The following is a 26,565-nucleotide window of genomic DNA, read 5'->3' as shown; positions in this document are numbered from 1 at the left end:
TGTTTTTGGTTTGTTTTTTTTGGGTTTTTTTTTTTTTTTGGGGGGGGGGGGTTGCAATGCAGTTCTTATAATTTTAACATAAATAATTCAAGCATCGTCGGCAAAACGAATTTTGCATTTAGTATGCATTGTAATAGTACTCGATGCATGCCAAAAAATGGAATCCAATGTGCACTGTGCCCAGGAGTGAACTTCAGTGGAAGCATACATGTACTAGCTGATAATATGTCTCAGAGAGCTACAGGTGAATTGGCGGGATAATCCTTTATAATCTTTTACATCATATTAACGATACTCAGCAACAATTCAATGTAAAAAGCAAAGATTTGTTAAAGGGTCTGGCCACCCATAGTCACCAATTTTCATTATATTTCATTAATGGACACACATATAGGTGTAAAACGCAAAAATGTAGGTGTTCTGAATCCACTACCGTTTTTCAAACATTGGAGAAGCGGTAGACTGTATCACAGGGGACCCACCCCAACCCCCCCCCCCCATATTTACCACCCTTCCCGAGATATTTTTCATGACTTATTTCTTAAAACATACTAGAATTTAAAAATTGTTGATGCATACTACACGTATAAAAATATGTATTTAAAAATATACACCACTGGTATATAAAAAGAGACGCTCTTTTTTACTTCAGTGGTGTATATATATTTTTTTTCCTTGGCTTATTACGCGTTAATTGTGAATTTTATTAGTGAAGTATTCATCAACGTATGCTTTGAGAAATAAATCACGAAAAAATAAATCAGAAAACCCAAATTATAAATTTGTTTAATAATATATGGGGGGGGGGGGGGGGTAAATATTGGGGGTGGTCCCGTCCTCCAGAACCTGTACCTGTAGGCTGTGTAGCGCGGATTCAGCACATCTAATTTTAATTATAGATTGGATACTCGTATCTTTGAAGATATATCTTATATGTAACTAAGGATATTTGCGTTTTTCCGATTAAGTGAAATACTTGTCTTGCTTTATTTAGGTTTTAAATAAAAATCTACAAGCTACATGCATTAATCGACTTTTCATTTGCCTGTTATAAAAAAATCCGGATTTATCTTGTTCAACGAAAAGACTAGATATTATGCTACTTCCTGCCATTTCAAGTTAAATGCGCGGGCATGTTTAGACTTCCTTAGTTACGTAATAGTATTGCTATAGAGAAGCTGCGTTTTCGTGACTCCCAAAGATTGATAGTTTGTGAATACTATCAATCTTCGCATTCGCCCATCGATTCGTCGGAAGTGTCGGGTACTCGTGTGTGGTTATATACATCGTTCAATTGGAACAGTCTATCAACTGTAAAATTTTTATCCTTTAATTAACCTCAGAAATTTGAAAGGCCGTATTGGATATCTTGAAATTCATCGTGTCCAAAGATGAAGGACACTATGAATGTGACAACCGAAGTCCTGCCCAAGCGTGAGCCGATTGTAGTAAATCGGGACGTTTGGTACAGCTTCATGAGCAAAGAGGATGCCGACCCTCAGGCCTGCTGGCTGGAGAGGAAGCGACAAGAGAGGATGAAAGTAAGTTTTTGCTTAATAAAAAAGTAATGTTTTTGTTTACATTTGTTATTAATCTATTTTTTATTGTTTGAAATATATTCGTTATATTTAAGGCTGAAAAAGCTGCCTTGGGAGCTTCTACATCTAGAGTTTCTACATCTACAACTTCCTCCTCTGGGTCTGTGGTTTTGGACTCCATGAAATTTAAAAATATTCAGCAGAAAGGTAGGGGTGTTTGCATTTTACTTTGTATATATTTATTGGATCCTGTTAGAGTTTACTTGGCTCTCCATAAGCTTCAACCCAAACTATTTATATCAAACCTTTTTTTTTCTTTTTGTTACTACAAATACAATTATTAAAGGAAATTTATTTTCTATTAGATTAAAATAGACAACTATTAAGCTGTTTAATATAACTTTCATTAAATAGAAACAACCTCAAACACTGAGTTCAGTAGATTAATTAAATTTATTGAAAGTTAGTGGGGGTGGGCTATTGAAGGATTGACTTTTAGATCATAAGATATTTAGAAAAATACAATCATTTTTATTTTAATAATTCTCAATGTTTAAATCGTTTTGAAACTTTGTTATGAAGGTATCATTTATTTGAAGAATGTATTTATACAATTATAGTGGACAGAAACCAAAACCAGACACCTTCTCCACCAAGTTCAGTTTCTCTCCCAAGTTCAGTTTCATCAACTGTATCAGATGATGAGGTTCCGAGAAACCTTAAAAAATCATCTTCCAGGGCTGAAAATGAAACAGAGGCTGCACCACTCTCGGGCCATATACAGGCTCCAAACACCAAACACTATGCCAATATCGGCCAATATTTGAATGAAATCTTTAACAGAGAACAGATATGTGACATTTCATTCAAACTGGGCAGCATCATTTACCCAGTGCATAAGGTCGTCCTTGCTAGCCAGAGTCCTTTGTTTGAGAAGTTGTTTAACAGCAAGGACTTTACCCAGCCACCCATTAGAGCTAGGCAAATTAAGGTTACTGGAGTTTCAGAGGGTTCTTTGAAGGCATTCTTAAATTGCATTTATTCGGGTAATATCAATTTCATTAAGTCTGATTGTCTGCATGAGGTGCTTGATCTCTCTCGGATGTTTGAAGTGCAGCAAATCACACAGTTGTGTTTGCAGAAAATCTCCTCTCTTGGTCACCAAGACATGCTGAAACTATTGCAAAAGATGAGGAGTCGTAAAGATGTTGAATTTAGTGACATTCTGATGGATGGCATAGCCAAAAATTTTATGGAGATAAGGAACAGTACCTCTTTCTACGGCTTGGATGTGGACACAGTCTGCATGATTTTGTCCAATGATAGGCTCAATGTGAGTTCAGAGATGGACATATTTGAGAGCGCCGTAAGTTGGCTTCACCATCCTGGAGATCGAATGAAGAATCTGGAGAAAATAATGGATACGGTCAGGTTCTCGCACCTATCAAGCCAGCAATTGATGGAATGCTTCGTAAAATGTTCAGCCCTTAAGCAGAGCCCCTATTGTGTTGGCTTGATCACTATGGCTAACTGGTTAGTACATGTACTCTTCAATATTACCTTACTTTTTATATATGAAAAAGATAAATCATAGGTTTATCGCTTAAAATTAAACAATATACATAATCATAAACATAAGTTAAATAAGTCATATACATGTATATTACCAGTCTGTTATGTAAAACATGCATATTAAAGGATCTACTCTATTTTATTGTGAAAATAATGACGGTGTAATAAAGAATATGTGAATTCAATGCATCTTTTATACCTTGGTGTAGGGTTCAGACCTCCATCAGCCTCAATCAGCAAGATACTCTGAATCTGGAGATTCAAGAACCTAGGAGCCTTGCCAACAGTGGAGGGAGTGTTGAGCAATATCTAAAGGTACATGAATAGTTATGTTTCTTTATAGCCTGAGTACAGTGTACCAAATTGTTTCTCCTTTCAAAATAATTTATGCTAAGTTTTTTTATTTTAGTTTCTTTTATATAGTATTATACAAGCAAGTATTAAATAATTTTATTTCCACAATAAAAGATGATGTTTCTTTAAATGATAAACAACTGAATTGACAGCATTATCAGGTTTGCTAAATGTGCAACATACAAATCATGCTTAGATAGATTGATCATCAGTCTGTAAATAAAGTATCATCAAAGGTAAGTTAAAATCAATGAAATGACTGTATTGATTATAAACCACCTTGAAATTCATTTGACTCGCAATATTCATAAACTTAAGAAGGAAAATTCAGTTTTCTTTTCAAAGTTGCATGCATGAGAATTAATATGATGCCCAGAATTTTATTAGATATACCTCCATGAATTGCATACTTATTTGTTATTTGACTATTGGTGAGAACAAAAACTTCTTTGTGAGAAGGCTTAAAATCGTAAATATATTTGATATATATCAATTCCTTTTTATGTTTCAATTTTACATTCAAAAACATTTCAATGTGCATTGTAAACATAAGCTCTTTCAACATTTGAATGTTGCATTCCATTCTAATCTTTATTTCTGTTCTTCTGACCTATTCCTTTTCTGTCTTTCTTCTTTCTGTTGCCTGTATAGACACACTGTAGCTCTGAGTTCAAGGAACCTGATGTCACTTATGACATTGTTCTAATGACCGAAGATGCTATCGAGGATTTTAATCGTCATGCCTGTTCCCGAAGTCAAAGCTGGTCCACCATTTCTGCACCTTGTATCAAGCAATACAAGGAATCAAAATGTAATATTTTATTGTCAACATACCATCAAAAAGTTAAAAAATAATTGATGTGAAAATATGATATAAAAAGGAGGATAAAACCGTAAAAAGTATATATTTCCAGGCTCATCATAATAAAAATTGACTTGTACAAGTACACATAGCATTGTGTGACTTTCAGAAGTTATCATTAAATTCAGTAAAACTCATTTACATGTACATGTATTTAAGACCTCTTGGGATAAGGGAATTTTATTTCTTAATGAGTACGATCATTTATATTAGTAGAAGAAAGTTTAACAAATGATGGGTGAAATATTATAATTTCATTCATAAATCCCAACTTAACCTAATTTTCTATTATCCAAGTTCCTTGTTAGCGAGTTTTACTGTAGGTGTTTACCTTGGTAACAATTAATGTACTATTTAGGTATAGCTTAGATAGCCATCTTATTTGTACATAAGCGCCTTTTAATCATTTCATCTTTATGTCGCATGAATGCTCCTAATTTTTAGACACTTCAAATATTTAAATTTGAAATTCATTTAGAACATATTATTATTATAGTCTGTCCCAGGGACAGAGGAATTTCATTATCAATTTGGAAATTGATGTTGAAACATTATCATGCAGTTAGATATTCAGGTAAACAGAGCTAGGGACTTGCTTCCTAATTATGTACATATGATGACCAGAGTTTATTATTTTGTAAAAATTGAACTTGCAGCTTAAAAGTAAAACAGCTTATTATATTGTCGTAAATTATATATATATACTTAGGGTCTGTGATGAACGACAAAGAAAAAGAGAATGACATTAAAGTTCTGGCATGGCTGGCTGGAAAGCCAGACAGTGGCTTTAACAATCATCCCAACCCAACTGGACTACAAAGCATGAATTGTATGATGGGGAGGAAACCAAAGCAAAAACATGTTTCCATAATGGAGGGAAAAAGCAATGACAAACATGTGAAAAAGAAAAGGAGTAAAAGAGATCGAATGCAGGACCTGTCCCTCTCTGATGGTGGTAGAGATTCTCGTACAGAGATGGTATGGGGAGGAGACCAGTGGTACATGGTCGGTAAGTAGATACAGTTCTACCTCATTATATAGAATGCCAGTAACTCTTAATACCATGGACATCTGGAAGTAAATTGGAAGTTCTCTCCAGTGTTTCTATTTTACCTCACTTGAGCTGAAAGCTAAAAGTTGATATTGTAATGCTAATTTGATCAGAGTTAAGGTAATTGTTGCTCAAGAGAGCGATGTGGCCCCTTGGCCTTTTGTTAAACTTCTGTATGTCTCTACTCTGTCGATATCCTTCTCTTTGATAATCAGTTCAAAATATTAGATAATGAAGCTTGACTTAGGCTTATGTAATGCTTTTAATTTTTCATGTCACCAAGATTCTAGACTGAAAGACATGTTTTCTTTCTTTACTGTGTCTTACCATTTTTTTTTTCTTGACCATATCTTTTAAACTTTAAAATGGAATCTAAATGTCTTATTAAAGGAAAAAGTCAGTGTTAGAGGTCTATCAAGATTGTAGTATTAGATACATGCAGGTGGTCAAATTTCATGGGACTTTGACAGGGTTTGGGGCAAAACATGTCACAAAATCAGCAAAAACTGCAATTGACCAAATTAATTTTCATTTTGAAGAAAATTTTAATATATATTTGTCAAATCAAATCATGTTAAAATCAATGCAAGATGATCTGATTATGCAATTTTTGTAGGTGGAGCCAGGTACAAAGACTCAGAGTATCCCTCCCCCACCAATAAAGTATTGGTGTACTCATACGAGACCAAAGAGTGGAGACCAGTGGCTCCATTGAATGTTGCCAGGATGGAGCATTCCCTTTGTGAATTAGATGGCTATATATTTGCTATTGGTGGAATAGGTGAAGGCAATCGGTATGTTCCAGTATGTCTTCACAATTTTCAGGACAATAAGAGAAATATTGATTAAAATTAATCAAAAGAAATTTGGGTGATAGCTTTTAGAATTATTTTCATATATTTTTCATCAATTCAGCTTGCTTTCATCGGTGGAGTGTTATAATCCTAGAACCAATTGTTGGTTCTATGTGAAGGCACTCCCTGAGCCCAGGGCTGCTGCCTCTACCTCGGCTGAGGGGGGCAATGTTTGTCTGAAAGGGGGATACAGTCAAATGAATCATGGGCAGCCCTCCAGTTTTTACTATGAGAACAAAGTTAAATTGTTCTACAACATGGAAACCAATAAGTAAGTAAAGAAGTCATATTAAAGCTATATAGGTCATCATAGATATTCTTGTCTGATAAGACTTGTCAGCCTTAATTATCAATGAATTTTAGTAAATGATGTAAGGAATGTGAGAACTTTTTCATATTTTTCTTTCCTTTTGTATTTATTTTAAGGTTTAATTGTTATCAAATCATGTTTCTCATTTATTCACTGGATTAGTTATACTAAACAGTATTTGTAATTCAAAAATGTACAGTATGATTATAAAGTAATCTTTTCATATCTTTTTGTTTTCAGGTGGTTAAGAAAATACTGAGGCCCATCCATCAAACTGAAATCTTTTCTGGAGTTGTATTTTTTTAAGGACAATTTTAAAATCTAAACTTGATCAAATTTAAATCTTTATTGTCAGTGTAATTTTTTTGAAGTGGATATTTTAGAAACATTTATGTAAAAAAGGGCAAGAGTAATTAAATTGTATGCAACTGTTGGTATTCAGTTTTTTTGTTTTTTTTACTTTGAATTTATTTTATAAGTTTGCATGTAATGAGTATGAAAATTCCCGGCCTTGAAATAGAGCCTGCATTGTGGGGGCTTAATTGCTTTGGCCAAATCAAATAGTTTTAATGGAATGAAAGTATCAACATGCAGTGATTTCAAAGCCTTTTTTTAAACCTTGCATTAGGGTCCAAAAATCAACAAGATCCTCTGAATCTGGAGGCTTCCAAGCACAGGAACATTGATCTCAATCATGAACCAAATGTTCAACAATATCTTGGTTTATCTTCCAGTTAAATGTACATGAACATGAATGAGTCTTAAAGATACTTCAGTAATTAATTCTGTTCTTTTAAAAAAACATTACAAAAATTGGTCTACTGCTGGGAAAGAAGCTATATGTTTCAAGTAAAGTTTATTTTAGTATGAGATTCTGGAATTTGAATGTGAAAAATGTACATGTAATTACATATAATATGATACATGTGGAACTAGGGAAAAGGGTCTAAGTGATTTTAATTAACTTGATTTTTAGTAAATATAATGAAGGACAATATTATTATCAAGCCTAGGCATATCAGTTGATTAATTTGTAATATTATGATGTTTAAATTTTATTTAGAATTAACTTTTTTATGGAAAACTTGTACGTATTCAACATTACCATGAACACATTTAACATACAAAAACACACGCGCGCGCGCAGATAGACCCTGCTTTGAGCGATATAAGGGGAAACCAATTTCACAATGAGAATCAGCAGCGGAAACTTCTTGATTTGTATAACTGGCTATACTTTTGTTGTGTTTCTCATATACTTTCTGCACATGTAAAAACTGCTAAAAATTATTCGAGCAGTACTATTGTTATTTTCAACGTCTATTAAATTTTTCTTTCGTTTCACTTATTTACATTTTCAACATGAGTGACACAAAATGGGCGTCTTATAGCATGACTGAGAAAAAGTATTGGCTGTGCCGCGTAGTAATACATAGCATGTGCTACATTAAAAAAAATTGTGGTTTTTAAATAATGTTGTTTTAAAATGTACAAATTGAAAATAATATGAATATAACTAATAAGGAATCATTCTTTGAATATTATTAGGTGATAATATCGGTCGGAGCGTGGTCAAATCTATCATAAAGCCCTTCGGGCTTTATTGGATTTGACCACGCCCCGACCGAAATTATCACCTCATAATACTAAAAGAATGATTCCTTATTCCGTAATTGAAGTGAACTGCCATACATGTACATTGTAGGTTGCAACACGATATTATTTCTTTGGTCTTATCTAATTACTGAACCATCGGTAAACACTTGGAATGGAGGAACCTCTTGCTAAAAAAACCCAAACAAATTGGATTTCATTTCCTACAAATATGTTTATTTTCACTGAATATCTGATTGCAATCAAATTAATGTTTATAATGGTGATGTTATATTTGGTTTGCGATGTTTTTTAACATAAAGAGCGACACAAGATACTGTATGTTTATTTCGAGTGATAAAAAATGTTCTTTATTTAAATCAATCTGATATTATGAAGAGTAATACATTGTGTTGCTGAAGAATTGTGTAGAACTCTTGCAATTGGTACATTTGAAATAATTCTTTATATTAATTGTTTTGGATTAAATAACTAAAATATCACACTAACTAATATATACCCAAATCAAGCATTTCAGTTTCAACCTGATCATGACTTAACAAAAACGCAAATATTATATCAAGCATGGGATAAGCATCAACAATGATAAGCCATTAAATCTAATTCTTTTATTCATTACACTGTTTTAACATTTTTTCCTCCGCTTTTATACTATTTTGATTATTATTACCGATAGAATTCACGTTTATTTTAAAATCTTCGTAATATCAAAAATAAATAAAACTTCATTCATTATTTTTTTGGAGGGACCAAAAAGTATATACATGTATAGCTATCGGAAAAAAAATTGTTGCAAACAAAACTAAAGCATTTACTCAAACAAATTGTATCTCTTTTCTTTTAACATCGATGTTGATTGCAGTTTGATAATGCTTTTCAGAAAACTTGAGTAACAAGATGTTTCACACTAAACAAAAAATATACTTTTCTATTATTGTTAGCCTTAGTGTCCCCTTTAAAGATGTGCATGTTTTCAACATTCACCAGAGTACCCATATAAATATAGTTAAATAGTGATCTAAACCAAGCACCTTTTTGCTTGATTAGCATTTTCCATACCGTGAACATTGGTCAGAACAAGAATCTGGAGAAATTGGTCACAGGATTTTGCATCAGGGACATAAATCCCTTTTCATTATGCCACGTACCCCACTTTTAAAACAGAAAATTCATTACTGTTTGGTTATACTTTGGGGGGAAAAAACCCTGTTTTTCATGGGAATAGAAACAAGATTTTGAAGTGTTTTGCATTTTAAATTAGGCAAAATAATCCATCGGAAAGATCACTGTAAACAAACGATGAGGTTAATGGTTACATTACATTTAAAACATTTTTAGCGCTAACACTTAAAAACAGTCGACCCCCCCCCCCCCCCCCCCCAAAAAAAAAAAAAAACCAAAAAACCAAACAAACTCCCAAAAAACCTCGATGTTTCTAGTAAAAAGATTTTTTTTAATTTTATCTAGTTTAATGTATTGTCATTTTTAAAATTAAAAAGTACCGTCCATATCAGAGGCATAAAATAATACATGGAACCACGATAGTTTATGCTGTTAGCGGGGGGGGGGGGGGGGGGGGTAATATAAACTGCAGAAATTTTTGGGCAAAATCTTTTCGGAAAGATGCTAGTAAAATATCAATGATCAGTTTGAAAATAAATTTTAAGACCGAGTTTTCATTAAGACAAACCTTTCATGGTGGTTTTTGTTTACTTTGTACATATTCCGTGATTAAATACATGTACATACCAATTTCACATTTTATGGGGAAAATTAACTAGACAATATATTTCAAATCGATATAAAGAGAATATATAGCCTACGTGTATATTAAATGCAAATATAGCGTTTATGCACGGGTTGCGGACATTTTATGCAATGTATGTACAACGTATTTTTGGGCACCCCAAAAATTCAATCCGGGATCCTAGGCTTTAATTTCCCTCTGGTACTCTCCCCCGAAAGGAAGTTATTGAAAGTGCAAGCTCCAAAGAAAACATATATGTTTAGGAGTTCCTTATCGAAGCTGTACCATGATACCAGGGTCCAATACCATATTCATAAACTGGATGAGAATTTACTGAGACGATATTGAATATATCTTGATTTAATTAATTGATTTTACTAAAACGTTTAAACAAATTGTGGGGTGGTTATCAACTGCAAGAAAAAAAGAAGAAGGAGATGAAATTTTTCAAATGTATTTCAAAAGTGGCGCTTTGTAACTACTAAATAGTAAGCCTATCACTCCTCGGGCCTTTACGGATCCGCGCCTTTTACAATGAAGAAATACTGTTCAAAAAAAATATTTCTTATATGTGACGATCATGGATCAGAAACGTGCAGTTGAATACATAAAAATGTGGTATCTTTCCACTGTGAGAAGTATTGTATGTTAGTAGAAAGCGAAAAAGAAAGAAAAAAAGATATGAAAGTCTGTGTAATCACATTTTATGCGGACCTTTCTTAAAAAGTAGTCTGCATATTTAGTTTACGTATCATTGCGCATGGCAGAAGTCAGGGTGTATAGAAAAAGATCGTTAAGATTGATAAAAAATAAAACTTTAATGAATGCAAAACACATTTTAAAATGTATCGAAAATTACAAGAATGAAAATAAAGGCAACTTTGATGTTTAAACACAACTTATATGCAGAACTATTTTCATAGAGATAATAAGAGTACTTCCATGTGTTATTCGGTTATTATGGTGGACAGTCTTAAAATTCCTATATATTAGCTACTGTATTTTCCCTTTGATACAAGCGCATGATACAGAAAAACATATAATTAAGGCCTGGTATGAACAAGAAATAATAATTATTAATCCGGTTAGCATACAACTTTGCTTGCAACAGCAACGGTTTCCTAAGAAGAGGGTCAGAAAGGTGTTGCATGCAATGCTAGTTTCAAGACTCCATCCCCGTTGAACAGTTGAAGTGACCAATGCAACAGCCATGTCTTTTTCGGAGAGGTAAGTTGAAAGAACACGAGATGATACGATAGTATCAGACGTATCCGTCAGGTTGTCTAGTGTTTCGAGTAATCGCTTCCGAGCGGAAACTCGTGTAATGAGCCCATCGCATTTAGCTACAATTTCCTCGTTAGAGTTCTATATTGTTGTCTGACAATTCCGGCTGAGTGAACCCTGGCCCTTGTGACATCTTATCGGGGGGATTTTTCCCAGAAAATGAAAATGTGTTTGCAAGAGATCAATTATCATAAGTTTATCTACTTACAAGCCAACATAAAAATGATAAAGTAGAACATCATTTGTGAGTTGTGTACTTGTGTATAACCAGGATTTATTGTACAGTCCATGCTTTACATACATGTACAGTAAATAAATCACTGATATTACCAGTTATTATTCAAAACTCAACTGGTCTAGCTAGTGTCAGTCTGCATGTATATATTAATTTGAAGTTACATCATATGTCATATTTACAATGATTGTTAATGCAAACTTGGACATTGATAAAAGTGTCATTCCTTAGTAAACACTAAGTTGATAACTTAAAAGAATACATGTTTCAATTACTGCATCATTTACACCCCCCTCCCCCCACCTACACGCCTTTTGTGCAACAGTTTCTTGATGGACTTATAATATATGTCATATATATTGATATTGCCACAGTGTCACATGTATATAGTATGCTTTATCATATGACATCATAAGCTACAAAATGTGACGAGTCTGTTTCTGTGTAAACAGATATTGTCAGATGATCACTGAAATATAGTGGGTTTTTTTTTAAAAGATGTCATATTATATTGATTTAACATGAGATGTGGCATAGTTGGTATTGGGTGACTGTGTCGCTGCTATGGTTGGTTTCTCTTCATATGGAAATGATTGAAATTGAGAGTGAAATTGAAATTGAAATATATGCCAGGCTCTCTGATTTTTGTTCTCAATCAAAATACAGATATGTGAGAGGAATTTAGGTGTCATCTTTTTAAGGTTCATGAATTTATATATAAATTAAAATTTTGTTTATGATTTAATGGAGGGATGTGCCAATTGTTGTTGTATTTTGTGATGTTGATGAATTGAAATTTAATGATCATGAATTGAGGCTAAAACATTGGTTTTTTTTAGAAGCAATCTTTTTGTGCTAATGTTTCACTTTAATAAATATTGTGATTACAGTTTTGCTTCTTATGCACTTAAAAAGGTCCTTGAAAACCATTTTTGTTTTGCTTTTGTTTATGTTTTGTCATTTGTGGTTATTTATATCTCGTACTTATAATTATATAATATAGTGTATTAGTTTAAATAAGGAAATTGAAAAGGAACACAAATCATAAATTCACAGATTCCATATTTTTCTGTACAGTATAATATTCCTGATAACACTATATATATATATGCGTCATTATTGTCTATCAAGTCTATCCATAACCACTTTTGGTTCCTAATCTGCTATTATCTTCATTCTTATGGAATTTCCATAAGATAACAATCAGGTGACTATATGAGTGCAGAAAGTTCAATAGGTTTATGAGTTTTCATATTGTAGAACTGTAGAGACCAGGAGAATGGGAAATCAATGATTTGAGTTTTTAAAATGGCCTTGGTATTTTGGCATAAAAGGTGAAATGCAAGTGATTTTGGCAAACTGTCAGCATGCATGAACTATGGTGGTACTTTAAAACTTATTTTTAATGCACAAACTAAGAAAACTATGCAGTTACCTGATATTGAATATTTTTTGTTGCAAGTAAAGCATAAACATAACATCTATATTAACCAACAGAACATTTCCGTAATAAGATTTACCAAAAATTCAATTTCGAAGAGAAGGCATGCCAAAAGACAATCGAGTCATTTTTTTTAATAACAAGAGCTTGGAGTTGGGGTAGTTTTGACAAATTAGGCCTGTCCATTACAGTGCTGGCCACTCTTTGAAATCAACAAGATTTGTCTTGCTTTTTGAGCAAAAAGCAATCTGTGCGTATTTCAGTCAAAACCAGAACCATTTTTAACTTGTTTTCATGCAAAAAATAAATAGTTACGTCCTACCGAAAGTCCAAGGTCTTGTTGAAATGGTTCAATCTTAACATACATGTACCTCACAATTTCCCTATTTATGCATTTAAAAAACTCAGTTTCTTATCATACTTTTCTACATCATCGTATATTTCATTTCACCTTTGGAATAAATTAGATGAATTTATTCTATTTTAACATTCTATATAAATTCATTGAATTTTTAAATGTGAGATGACATTTTCTGTGTTTTATGATCATATAAAATTTAATCATGCACATGATGTATGTCCTATCACCAAATTAAGATTAATTATATATACATGTATATATACTGGAAGAACCTTGTAGTATATATATATATATATATATATATTAAAGCTCAACAGTTGTCTCTTTCATGTAAACATTAAGATGAAAAATGTATAGAATGTAAGACTGCTTCAATAACATTATTTATTATATTTTTAGTTATAGATATATTGACCTAATTTGGACAGAGAAACATTTACACTAGTTGTAGATTATAGGAAAAATCTTTTTGCTGTCTCTTTCACTTTTTAAAAAATAAAAATGATTTTATAACCTGAAATCAAACAAAAATCAAGTTGGATAACTCCTACATGCATAGTGTTGAAATGATAAGGAAGGTAACTCTTACAGGACTGTTTATAGGAAGTGTAGAAGGGGGGGGGGGGGGTATTCAATTACAATAAAAATTGTTAGGCTATAAAAATGGATTGGTTTTGGTTTTTTTTTTCTAAACAGGTGAATCAATTCAAATAAGACGAAATCTGATAAGAATTAAGTATTAAAAAAAACTTACTGTTTTATGCTTCCAAAATTATTCACAAAACAGCTAGGACAAATGACGTGGGACACACAGTACAATTGTGATCATTTATCCTCAAAAAGTACCAGTAAATTGAGGTATGTGATCAGTCCAAGTAATCATCAGGTGAGAGAAAGTATGGTGATGTCAGACACCATAAAAAAAAACAAGTTTGGCACATCTGACAACCACATGCCTACAAAATATTTAATCTGACTCTTCTTCTTGGCATATCAATCACATTTTATCTGTGTGGCACAGATGCAGGGTTTTTTCCCCTCCCTCTCTCTCTCTCTCTCAATCCCTTTTACTTTTATGTTTCTTTTAACCTTTAAACAAAACTTGAAATATTTTTTTTTCACATGACTACAATTTTTTTTCCCTTAGGTATATACATTTACACCTTTGGGTAAATTGTATAAGTATTTACTTACCTGTGACAATTGATATTGAAAATAGAATCGAAACTCACCTCCACAAAGGTAACTTTTATTATTGATTGAGTTGAACCCCCTATATAGGGTGAAAACAATCTTGACAATCTGCCTCTTACCTTTGAGACGTTTTAATGCATTCCGCTTCACATCTTCTAACCTTCCTTTGCTTGCTCACTTGAAGCAGTAGAACATTAAGTTTTAAGCTCGTCTATTTCTCCAGTGCGTTAGTATCAGTCAGCTGTCTGTTGTCTTTGAGGCAGGCACAGGCAACATGTTGTAGATTGCAATAATCGTCATTTGTTTGTCAAGTAGCTTTCTACCTAACATCTCGATCCTAGCTTCTTCAGACAATGACATTATATACTGAGAGTGTTGTGTGCATCACATAAAAAAAGGGAGAATACTGAATAGCATTGGCGGCGTGAATTATATTTCATGGATTATTAGTCATCTGACACAGCTTTACTTGGAAATTTTTGTTGATTATGTATAAGATATGTAATAGATACTGCATACGAATTGAACTGTTAATAAAAGGAGGTTTTGGTTTCATAGCCACAGTTTAAAGAAAGTCTTGTGAAATAATTATTATTTTATATGTTGAGGGTCATGAAATATAAACTGTGGTATATTTACACAATGAAGATCAAAACAGTTGAAATTCTTTCTCACTGGTTTTGCTTTACACAAAATAATTCATGTCAAAAAAATATATTAGTTCAAAAAATTTAAAAAACTTTAAAAGATTATTTATAGTTAAAAGGATATTAACACCTTCAGTTATGATCTGAATTGTACCCCTGAGAGTTGTACTGGAGTCTGACAAAATGATTTAAGCTTTTATGTTTGAGAATAAGTTAGGGATTTTTAAGAGCGAATTATACGTTTTAATAATATGGACGTATTTTATGAATATGTAGCATCCAGAATTTGAATCGAGATTCAGATATTTTTATAATATGAGAGGGTTTGTCATCTGAATGACGTTATAATCGCAGCTTCGATCACAGACGAAACATTAAGGGACAACAGGGCAATAATACCTTTTGTCAACTTTTTTTTTGAAGAATAGGGGGTGGTGGTCCCCCCCCCCCCCCCCCCAAAAAAAAAAAAACTTGTACAAAAGGACCTCATTATTTTTCTTCAAGATTTCAGAATAAAACCCAAAAAACTAGTACATTAGGACCTCATTATTTTTCTTCAAGATCTCAAAATGAAGTAATTTTTGTTTTATTTATTGCAACTAGCTGAAATTATACCAGTTATAAGAATTATTCATACAAATGTTTTACGAATAGGGACAATACAAGCATTATATGTTTGGTCTGAGATATATTGGCATATGATATATGTATACATGTATATTACTTAGGACATCAATCGGTCATGTTTAGATCCCGTGCAGTAGAATTTCTGAATATTTTATCATTTTTTATGTTGACAGGTTGTTGACTTCAGGATATTTACAAGCTATTTTTTAATTAGAAAGATGACTAATTTATAAATATATTAACAACAACAATTTAATACATAAAATTCCTTAAATTGAGAATTTTAGAATGATTGCCATAATTATTTTGAAGATTTATTACAAAAAGGATTATGAAAAATTTATTATCATATTTTTAACATTTTGATATATACATGTATATATACATGAGTGTTAACTTTATATAATTCAAATTTATTTTAATTCTGTACAAACAATGTCACTTAAAACTTGCCAGTCTATTACACTTCACTTATAGTTATTGGTTTCCTAGCTATTATATGCCAGGAAAGTGACGTAAGAATATTGAAGCTTGGTGGGTTTTTTTTTGTTTTTTTTTTCATTTCTGGAATGCTGGGTTGATTAGAATAGAAGGCAAGCTTGCTAGAAACCTAATGTGTTCTATGTTTTTGTCCCATCTCTGTAGAAAGGGATGCCATGTATAAATGTTGGACAATACAGACGGATGAGTTGTGGTCAGACCAGTTTTGGGGTCTAGCTGGGTCATTAGTCAGAGCCACAGAGAAAAAGGATATGTAATTTACTCATTTTACAGTACGTTAATCTCTAGCGTTCACACAGGATATGTAGAGTTTCTATCAATTCATACGATATAATGACACACTTTGTTTTAATCTGGTAGTTTCAGCTTGTAAACAAAAACATTTCCTGGTGTCTTCCCAAAAGGTCAAAGTTCAGAGGAATAAGCAAACTGCATCTATATGTAGCGCCGGGGTTGGACGGAAAATGCTCTAGTAGATTGTATATTGTGTCGGTGGTATGGAATACGTTACATTCATTGACCGCGAAATCAAGTAGACTCGAGCTGTGCCGGGATATTATTGTAGTACTCCAGGTGATATGTGTGTATAATTCAGTGGCCAGATTCTGAAGGAGGGAGGACTTTATTATCACTATAGTTTGTGTGTGGTGTGTTAAACACCGGAGAAAACAACACAAATTTGATGATCCACCACTAAGTGGGATTATAAGTGTCATTGTGTTGATGAATTGCTTACACAGGGAGTGAGAAAAATCAAGGATCCTTCATAATGAATATGAATAAGGAGTTGGGTTTATTTTTTTTCATTGCATGGATTTGACATCAGGGATTATAATTGATTGGAGGACGTTTATTGTGGAGTTTTCTGGGATGTGTTTTTGGTTTTCTCTGCATGGTTAGTGGTGACATATCCTATGTGAAATGAGCTATTGATTATAATGTACATGCCCTATGTCGTCATATAGATAGTTTTGTGTGATACTTGTGTGACATGTGGAAATCAGTGAATATTTGACATTCTTCTTATAAAGGTGTAATAGTTTTTTTTAATGCAATTCTATCTGATGATATGATAATTGACTGGGCTAATGCTGGGATGATAGCCAGTCTCCAATGATGACGATAATAGAAACCAATTAATCTGATGCAGAATTGATTCAATTTCGCAAAACAAAAGTTTACAAATATGCCATTGGGGAAGAAATGGCGATCGATGGACGTTCTTCACTTTGGTTCATCCAAACAAGATAAAGAGGCCCTGAAAAAAGAGAATGGACATTTGGGATCGGGGGACATACTGTCCAAAACATGTCGGACAAAGAGTAAGGGTGGGTCAAAAGAAGACCTGTTAGACGAAGAACCGCCGGTCATTTTGAGAAGGAAGCACGGTTCGAAGCATCGGTTTAGCTCTCGAGAAGATCTATTGGATAAGCCGGCCTCCCCCAAACTGCGACAAAGCATTCACGTCCCCTGGCATAGGTCTAAATCTAGCTCCAGGGATGACTTGGTCAATAACGAATCAAGGAAAGACCCCAACAACAGGTATAAAAACCAGTACTCCAATATCATTTGACTGCTTCATTAATTATCATCACCACACGGAAAGGTAACGGGGTGCATGTACACACACATATTTGTTTGCTTCTATAACACAGATAATGATGGAGCTCAACCTGTCTCGTAATAGGTGATAGGATTGTATGTATGCATTTACACTGGAGAGCTACTCACTGCATTCTCTATGTCATAGGATATTAAGACTATATCATAAGTCATAATGCATTTAGCAGGCTGATCAAGCAAAACATTCCCAAAAAAGGAAATTTGTTTTTACAATGTCTTTGGTGTGGGAAAGAAATTGACATTGATAATTAACTTGTAACACAAGTCAATGTTGGGAAATTGATTTGTTATGTATGTTTGCGTGTCATCATTTGTACAGGTTACACCCTTGTTACAAAGTGGATCCTAGCTATGAATATTCCAGGGCATGGGCTTCTAGCTAAATACTGTAGTGAAAATCTAGAGTAATTGACCCAGCTAGGCTATTCAGTCCGTAAATTGAATGGTGTGAGATCAGGGGGCTTCATGTACTATTGCAATATGCCGCATCTTTTAAGAGAGAATTTGCTGACTAACTGTGACAATTTTCTCACAACATCAACACAATCATGGCTCTACAGAATGTTAAATACAGGCCTTTCCTTTCCTGTAGCCATTATAAATTCCTGGCCCCGCTTGAAGGCGATACATCTAATTGTAAGAGAAGATAGGTGTTTTAGATCACAGCTTTTCACTTCGGAAAGAAAAAGAGTGAGACTCTCTAAGGTTGGCTGGTTTTGATGTACAAATGTACTTCAGGGGCTTTTTTTGTATGTCTTGCATGAGTAAACTTTGTCTCTTGGGTATATGTCCATGTGATAGTACTTGTACTGTATGTATAGGAAAAGAACTGTGTACATGTACCAGTATCTGTTAGTTTGTTTGGTAATTAATGTGTAAATGCAAGGCTGCATATACATGGAGACCTTGTCACGTCATGTATTAGCTGAAGATCTTCCCCAGGAAGTAATATTTAAGGGCTTTTTCTCCACAGTATAACAGATATTTTGTGATAATACTTCGTACTCTTTTGACATCCTTCGGAAAAGGCCTTGAGAAGTTTCCCTGTCAAAACTCTTCAATCTCTGCATTTTATCTAAATGTTTTATTTCGATATAATATGTATATGTTTTTTCATGGTTTCAATACACAAACGGCAAAGAGGTCATCCTCCATCTCTAAATAAGAACTTGTTAAATTAAATAATATTTTTAAACCATGAGACATGAAGTTCATTATGCATTTAACATATGTTTCATGTCTTTGCAAAACTCAAATTTACTAATTATATCAGTATATTGGTATAGTGCGAGAAAAAAAGTCTGCCTATATATTTGACATTTCAATCTTTAACAGTTTCATATAAAACATGATACATGGAAGTGCATACATGTACATTCATTTCCAGGAAAAGGCTTTGAAGAAAAAAAATTATGATAATTTGGTGTTGTCAAACGTTCTCAATTTTCTTTTGCAGGCACTCTAGTAGTGTGAAAGGGGAGCATGGCACACAAGAAGAAACCAAAGAAGGTGAGTGGGGCAGGGATTGGAGGAGATGAAATGTCTGGCTGTCTTATATGGAGTGTGTGAATTTGTGTTGCAAAACTTGAAATATATTTCATTATTGCATTCACTGATGTATTGGGATGTAGGGGGTTGAATTTGATAAGATTTATAAATGCATCCAAGCTAAAGTTGCTTTAGATCTGATGCACTTTGAATTTTAAAGCTTTGCAAAACATCTTTTGAGAAATTATGTGATGTTTTGATCTCTTAGATGTTTGACAAAAAAAGTAACCCCACAAAACAAGATGTAAAGGAATTTTGAAACTTACCAAAATGAACCCACTGATATATTGCAGGCAGATAAAATAGGGGAGATAAGTGCATTTTGAGGAGCAGACATTTCCACTTTCATTGATAGCATAAATTTTGACTGACCACTAAAGGTGGCCCTGAATTAATTAGTCCTTAGTATGGCCTCATGGAGGACCAAGAGACTTATAAAATCAAGACAAGGTGTGACTGCGAATTTAACAAATTTTCATATAAACAGTCTATATTTAGAGAAAGAGAGCTGTCAAGATAGTGAAGCAGTTGAAATGATCCTGCTATTTCTAGAGTGTTTATCTGTGGAGAAAGGGATATTGAAGTTAATGCCTGCCAGAAATGTATCAGGATGGAACCAGTTGTACATGTTTTTTTGTCATCTATCCAAGCATGTTTTCAAACAATTCGATAAAGAAAGACATAAACACAAGCTGAATACCTCTAGATATCCGATAGATAAGGATGAAAATTCTGTAATAAATCGTTTGACCTTACACGGAATGCTTGTAGTATTTGCCCGAGTATTTGACATTATAACATATCTCTGGATGATGCTAGGAAGTGTACATACAAAAAAGTGAATTGATATTACCCAATGTATGTTTTGTATGGTGTTCTATAACATGGGTTACAGGATGGCTTGAAAAAAAGGTGTGTGGCCTTTGAAAATGGTTGCAAAATGAATATGAATGCCAGAAATATATCCATAAATTGTGCTGGTCTTGTCATAAACTCTGTATTCTGATACATTTTCTAAATCAAAGCAGGTTAATTAAAAAAAAAACAAAGAAGATTTATACAGAAATTTTCACAAAGCTCACTATTTTGGCCATATACAAGGATGTTTAATTTTAGCACAACAGTGTTCTGTTCAAAACCAAAATGGATATCTTAGAGCCTGTTGTGATAATTATTGAATCTACTTATCTGTGATAAACCCCTTTTAACAATAAACCTTAATAATCAGATGCCACTAGGATCTGGCACTTGAAATTGCAAGCTGTAGGTCATCTTGACACACATGATTCATCTGTAATTGGAAATTATATTCTGCTCTGTTTGATGTATCTGCTCAATGACAAGTTGAAATAAATATAAAGCAATACATTCTTTTATAAATGCTCTCTTTTGAAATCAAAATTATTATCATACATGTATTTTATTGAACATTGAGGAAATTTAACTCTGTATATTATTTCTCTATGTGCAAGGACTGGTGCTAAACACTTATTTGCCTTGTCCAGTTTTGCTATGAATCAAGTCCTGCCCATATTTAATGATTAAAATTTTAACCCTACACTATTTTGAGCTTAGTGAATTTGTAACATCTGCCCTATTGTCTTCAATAAACCCAACAGTTATGCATTCATCTAATGTAATCACCAAGTACTCTGTATGTCAGTTGTTTTATTCTGTTTATTTACAGGTTATATTCAGAGGTGTGTCATCATACAGAAAGATGATAAGGGCTATGGGCTCACTGTCAGGGGAGATAATCCAGTCTATGTGGAGTCAGTCAAAGCAGGTAATTAAATGTGCATGTACACCTGAGCAGTTTAGATTAAAACTTTGTTTTTACTGTTAATCTAAAGCTGCTAATCCCTCTGAATGACAGGAAAAAATAGTCCAAACACTTCATGATCTCTTGGTGGTAAATATTAGTGAAATCACATGTATGTATATTAATAAAGTCACAGGTGATCAGATGAACAATACATGTATGCTGAATCTTCGTTGTTCAGACCTCTGGACCATGAAGCTTGAATGAATTGATTCATATTAGGAAGTCAATATCTGACTCTTCCACTTCATAATGATACTGATAAGTGCATCAGTCATCGTCAGATTAGCTGAATATTGACTGAAGCTTATCAAAATTGTCATGAACTTGAAATGACGACTTTTCAAACTTCTTAATTTCTGATATCTTGGTTAGGCAAGAGTGGACATATAGTTTTTTTGTTTTAAGTATAAATGATTTTCAGGATCAGACAGAATTGTTTTTAAAAAATGAAACATGAAACAAAGGATATGCTCACCATTGATGTATGCAAGGGGCGTGGTAGCAATTTTCATGCATGTGTTGCATAGCATTCAACATGCCCGCAAGCTCCTATTATTTGCGTATAGCCTCCATGAAGGTTAATCAATCCCCCTTTTTTCCCAATGTTAATCATATAATGATTCAGCAAATGCCCTCCATCAGTAAAAAATATTTTGATATAGCCAAATATAATCTTGAATAAGATTGGATAAAACAAATCTTTGTACTATATTATGTACCAGTAGTGTTGGTCATGGTGGATATTTATAGTTTACTTTCTGTTTTGTAGATGGGGCTGCGGAGCGGGCAGGAGTCAGACAGGGGGACAGGATTTGTAAGGTTAGTACTGTACCCCAGGAGAAGTGAAAGCACTAGCAAGGTTACCTAACGAAGTCGATGGGACACTTTGCTAGACAATGATAAGCATGAAAAGTTTGGTTGGAAAAATCTTATTAAGGAATACAAGATTTTTGGTAAAAAACTTAAAAATTCTGTGTTGCAAACAGAAGTTATTCCTTCTTGTGTTTGCAAACGGAGAAATTTATAGTAATATTCACAGCCGTTTGGATGATTTAGATTTTTTACGAAGAACTATTTATGATATGAGTTAAATTTGGCCCCCATGATTTGCCATTTTTAAAGTGTGGTGGGTGCAATAAAATGTCATGTCATTTTTAAGAAGAGTTGATGTAAAATATATTTTTCACCTATTTATTTGATTTAATTGCACTCACTGGCAGTATATGACATCAGAACTGACGCTATTTCTATAATTCAATCAAAATTAGTCAAAAATTGACATTTTTCTTATCTTTTTATGAATGGGAAATATAGAGCGCACGCTTGAACAAGAAAAATATTTTTGTCACTTACTAGTCTTGGCTAGATACATCACTGATGAAAATATTTTGTTTGTTCAAGCATGTGCTCTATGTTTTCTGAAAGAAAAACTGCTTGAAAGAAGCTTTTTTATGCTAAAAATGCAAAAATGGCGGGAAAAGGTTGTCTTTACGATGTCATATTTCTAAATTGTGGGCAGTTGAATCAAAATGAACGTTGTGTGAAAACATCACATATATAGCTGTACAAATTAAGAAAACGAAGAATTACAGTAAAATGATGATGTTCATTTAAGGGGGCCATTTTGGGTACATATCATATATAGTCCTTTGAGAAAAATGCCATAACGTACCTTAAGTTTATGGTTGCTGAAATTCAACGTACAAAGTTATTTTATGCTCATGATATTTGTGCACGATTAGCTGTAAGGCAGTGGGATACATGCAAAATGCAGTAGTTCTGCCTTATCATTTGATATTGCATGCATCTGCAAATCTACAAGCATTCGTAAAATGCTTCTCTGTTCTGTGCCAAGAAATGTAAACATGGTAGGCACTGACTCGGCACAATAGAGTTATTGCCCATAGCTGGTAGGCTGAGTTTAATTCACTGAATTTCGAAATATTTTATTTGAAAAGTTTGCAATGTTTTGAGTTGCATTTGTAAACAACCTGGAAATGATTAAACACACAAAATGATTTCCTTTTCCATTCTAATTACTCTCCATGAGTACTAAGATCGAGTTACAAAACGCAAACATCTGAAACCTGTCAGAATTATTTTTTTTCCTCTTGTCTGAGTCTGATAAGTCTGAAACTTGATGTAGTGGACATTAACTGCTCAGATATATACATGTACATCATAACAGGACGAACAGATGGCATTTTATCTCGGCATAGTTGTCACATTACAAAACTTCCTGTGAGGAAGGAACTGAAGCTCCTCCAAAACCCCCAATCAATGGGGCTGCGTGGGGTTCCTTTAAATGCATTGGAAAGTCAGGAGATATGTTCAATCGTTTCAGAGGGGAAGTGTGCACTGCACTTTCCAGTGCCAAACGATAGTGGAACCCCAGAGAATCATATACTCTCCTTGGGTCATAAGGTGTATCACAACAGACATTTCTCGCATTTTCTGTATGATGAATGATGATGTTTGACTTGCAAGGTGGGGAGAGAGAGAGAGGGAGGGTAAAAAAAACCTGCTTGGTGTAGGTTAATAATGTAGCTAAAAAAAATGGAAGTCTGCTATTTCTTGATTCCCCATTTCTATCACTTCCTGGTCACCTTTGCTTGTTCTCTTCTCGTTTCCTCCATTTGATATCTGGGGAACTGATAAAAAGCGTTAGATAACGTGGAGCACGCCCAAGTTTGACAACAAAGTCAATCAAGGGGTGTTGTTGTCTTAGAACAAAAGGAAACTACATAGATTGGAAGCCATTAGAGCCCCAGAAGATTATTGCTAGATGATTAGGTATGAGGGTTTTTTTTTAGTGTTGTTTTTTTTTTGTGGTAAGAAGATACGTTGTACTCCTACACAAAGTTCAGATGCTAATTCATGAAATTTTAGAGGTTGTTGTGGTGGATGTCTATACACAAAATTCTCTTAGAAATATCAACACTTCTGGCAAGGTGTGTAGTGTAAGGTTTTGTGTGTAGGTAGGTACATGTATAGTATTGGTGATATCATTGATTAATCTATATCTGTTTGATAAGTTTAACCTTGTATGATTTTTTTCTCAGAGATGATATGTTTATAGTATCTGATTGTGGTGTTGTGACAGTTTTCCCTATGTACAGAGCAAAGTGTCAGTCTGATGTTTGCTAATAGTGTGAGTAACTTCCTCCAACCAGGGGCTTCAATGCACGAAGTGTGCTGAGGACGAAGAGAGGAGAACTCAGGGACATTTGCCAAGGCAAAATAAAAGACGAATGTCCCAAAATAGAATCCTATCTTAAATTCTGAAAAATATATATATTTTTTTTATAGGATGGGGGGATGGGTGGGTTTTAGGTAGATATTATGACTTAGATAATCTAGCCATTTTAAATACCAGTACATATTGTGCGCCAATTAGAAGGGGGGGGGGATATTGAGTGAATAAGTGAACGACCATCATATTGAAGATGACACAAATTTACAGTCACTTATTGCAACTTAAGTGATGGATGGGCGTGATTCCTCATGAATATACAATTCAGAGTTATACCAGAGAGAAGGAGGCCAATTTGGTGTTGGTTTTTGGTTGATTTTTGTTTAGAATGTTTAGAGTGTCTTATCTGCTTAGAGTAAGTTTATCAGCTATCTGCTAAATGATCTTCTGAGATGGATACTCAAAGTACTTGATAAGAATTGGCTAAACCATCTCTTCAGAGGAGAACCCATGATTGACCAGTCTTGCCAATTATTGGCAGCGATGTGGAAAAAAAGGAAAAAAAACCTCCAGCTAGAGGTTGAAAGGTCACTGATAAGGTTGTTTATTTTGGCTATACACTGCACACAGTAAGTCCCTAGAGACTTGTTTTCAGAGTACAGTGGGGGTAGGTACATGTTTGTATGTGCATGTCCAGAGATTTCGTTACTTATTATGCAGCCGCATGTGTTGATAGAACACATAGATATTATACCATCAGGTTTATAAACCTGTGAAAAATAATTTTTATGGTATTGCTATCAGATAATTGTCAATTACTGTTGTTGTGTAGAATGCTAATACACAACTGGAGAAATTGAAAGGAATCAGCTGTTTGTGGTAGAAATCTATGTAATAACAGCTGTCTGGGTTTCATTTCATTGTATTTTTTATAACATCCCCATGCAATTTTTTTTTTTACAAAGATGTATCGCCATTGTCCAATATTGTTTGAATTATTTATGAAATGTGACCGTACACTTGGGACATGCCATTCTCTCTATTGGATTTTTTAAGATTGAATTTTTTCTCTCATATCCATATGAAAACTATTTTAACTTTGAAAGTCACAAATCATATTTTTTTCAATTTAGATATTCTACAGTGCCTTAAACCTATGGTACATATTAAATATGCTTCATAGTTTACATGCATGCATCTGTATGTATGTGTTCCAAAACAATCCATGTCTATGAGACATTGGTTTCTGCATTTTATGAAGAAAGAACTGATTGCCAATGAAATAACAAATGTTCAATTTTTTCAGGTGAATGGGACCCAGGTAACCAACTCAAATCACATAGAAGTCGTGAGACTCATCAAAGGTAAGAAAAGTGGCCGTCCTGAAGGGAGAAAGACAAAAGAAAGGGTTGAAAATATCAGAAAATTAGTGGATTACAACATCCACTATACCTATCATTGTTCTGGCCGTAGGAGACCTGTAGATTGCCTCCCTGTTTATGTTCCATTGAGCCATTGCCAACAATGACAGTTTCCACCATCACCTCTCATTCTTTCTAAGTGTCTAATACATCAATGTAAATAATGCCTAAGTTCATTTTTAACTGTGCTGTCTAGAAGATCTAGAACAGGGGAGTTTAATTATCTATTTTTTTTCCCCTCCTTATATGATCACAAAATAAATAAGAGGCATTGATCATGTTGAATTTTTTTTTTGTCAATTTGTGTACTGACTGCTTTGTAGTAGGAGGAAGCAGATACATGTGCTAGATTTAGATTAACTAAGCTGATACATCTTGGGCGTAAAGTTTTATTCTGGGAATATCAATTGGTTATTACTGTTGTATGCAAGAGAGAAAAAAGGAAAGTTATTAAATGACTTCCCCAAAAACAACTATTCCCTTGTTAAATGTTGGAAATGACTTTCATCCAAAAAAAGCAGTATTGTTCCTTGGCTTCGTACTTTTAGAATGATGTTTGTAACAGGAGGTTAAAAGTAGTCATCTGAATTCACATAGTTGCAGTCTTCTTTGGATAGAAAATTGAAAAAAAAAATTGAATTTGATATGTTTCCATAATATTTTTTTGGTGACTTTTTAATATGGAAGTTTAGATATTGGATTTCTCAAACGGGAAAATATATAGATTGAAACAGGAGTTCTACATGGATTCATGTAGATAACT

At 33.6% G+C, this 26,565-nt stretch overlaps 2 protein-coding genes and 1 long non-coding RNA gene across 24 annotated transcripts in view; 2 read left to right on the top strand and 1 right to left on the bottom strand.

Moving 5' to 3' along the window:
• The first annotated feature begins 1,143 nt into the window (after positions 1-1,143).
• On the top strand, positions 1,144-6,974 carry LOC117681219 (kelch-like protein 3). The gene is made up of 9 exons (XM_066076484.1): positions 1,144-1,541; positions 1,634-1,745; positions 2,159-3,071; positions 3,320-3,425; positions 4,116-4,275; positions 5,036-5,335; positions 5,994-6,171; positions 6,293-6,502; positions 6,782-6,974. Exons 1-9 carry the CDS (start codon positions 1,392-1,394, stop codon positions 6,798-6,800), a joined length of 2,148 nt encoding a protein of 715 aa, XP_065932556.1. The 5' UTR covers positions 1,144-1,391; the 3' UTR covers positions 6,801-6,974.
• Positions 2,582-14,828, bottom strand: LOC136272996 (uncharacterized). 2 transcript variants are annotated; one of them, XR_010711113.1, is made up of 5 exons: positions 14,537-14,825; positions 4,075-4,245; positions 3,310-3,419; positions 2,811-2,943; positions 2,582-2,715 (listed from the first exon to the last, which is right to left on the bottom strand). It is a non-coding gene; the product is annotated as an uncharacterized lncRNA (long non-coding RNA). The 2 variants fall into 2 exon arrangements; XR_010711112.1 differs by lacking the exon at positions 2,582-2,715 and adding an exon at positions 13,978-14,179 and having other exon boundaries at positions 14,537-14,828.
• The window catches only part of LOC105330610 (rho guanine nucleotide exchange factor 11), a 59,518-nt gene continuing 43,805 nt past the window's right edge, over positions 10,853-26,565 (top strand). For 11 of the 21 annotated variants that reach the window (XM_011432398.3, XM_011432406.4, XM_011432402.3 and 8 more), the window contains exons 1-5: positions 16,613-17,734; positions 19,272-19,324; positions 21,051-21,149; positions 21,958-22,007; positions 25,688-25,745. In XM_011432398.3, coding sequence (XP_011430700.3) covers positions 17,379-17,734; positions 19,272-19,324; positions 21,051-21,149; positions 21,958-22,007; positions 25,688-25,745 — 616 coding nt within the window. In that variant the 5' untranslated portion in view covers positions 16,613-17,378. Of the gene's footprint in view, positions 11,130-16,610; positions 17,735-19,271; positions 19,325-21,050; positions 21,150-21,957; positions 22,008-23,881; positions 23,982-25,687; positions 25,746-26,565 lie in introns of those variants that run through there. The other 10 variants (XM_011432413.3, XM_011432408.4, XM_011432412.4 and 7 more) reach the window with 5 other exon arrangements.

Source organism: Magallana gigas, chromosome 2 (genome assembly GCF_963853765.1).
Source record: "Magallana gigas chromosome 2, xbMagGiga1.1, whole genome shotgun sequence".
Lineage (NCBI taxonomy): Eukaryota > Metazoa > Mollusca > Bivalvia > Ostreida > Ostreidae > Magallana > Magallana gigas.
Note: the sequence above shows the minus strand (reverse complement) of the source record. Positions and strands in the feature narration are given on the sequence as shown.

Coding starts and splice junctions, on each gene's coding strand:
- LOC117681219 (XM_066076484.1), top strand. CDS start 1,392: ATGAAGGACACTATGAATGTGACAACCGAAGTCCTGCCCAAGCGTGAG. Junction 1,746..2,158: donor TAAAAATATTCAGCAGAAAG/GTAGGGGTGTTT, acceptor ATACAATTATAG/TGGACAGAAACCAAAACCAG. Junction 6,172..6,292: donor GGAATAGGTGAAGGCAATCG/GTATGTTCCAGT, acceptor TCATCAATTCAG/CTTGCTTTCATCGGTGGAGT.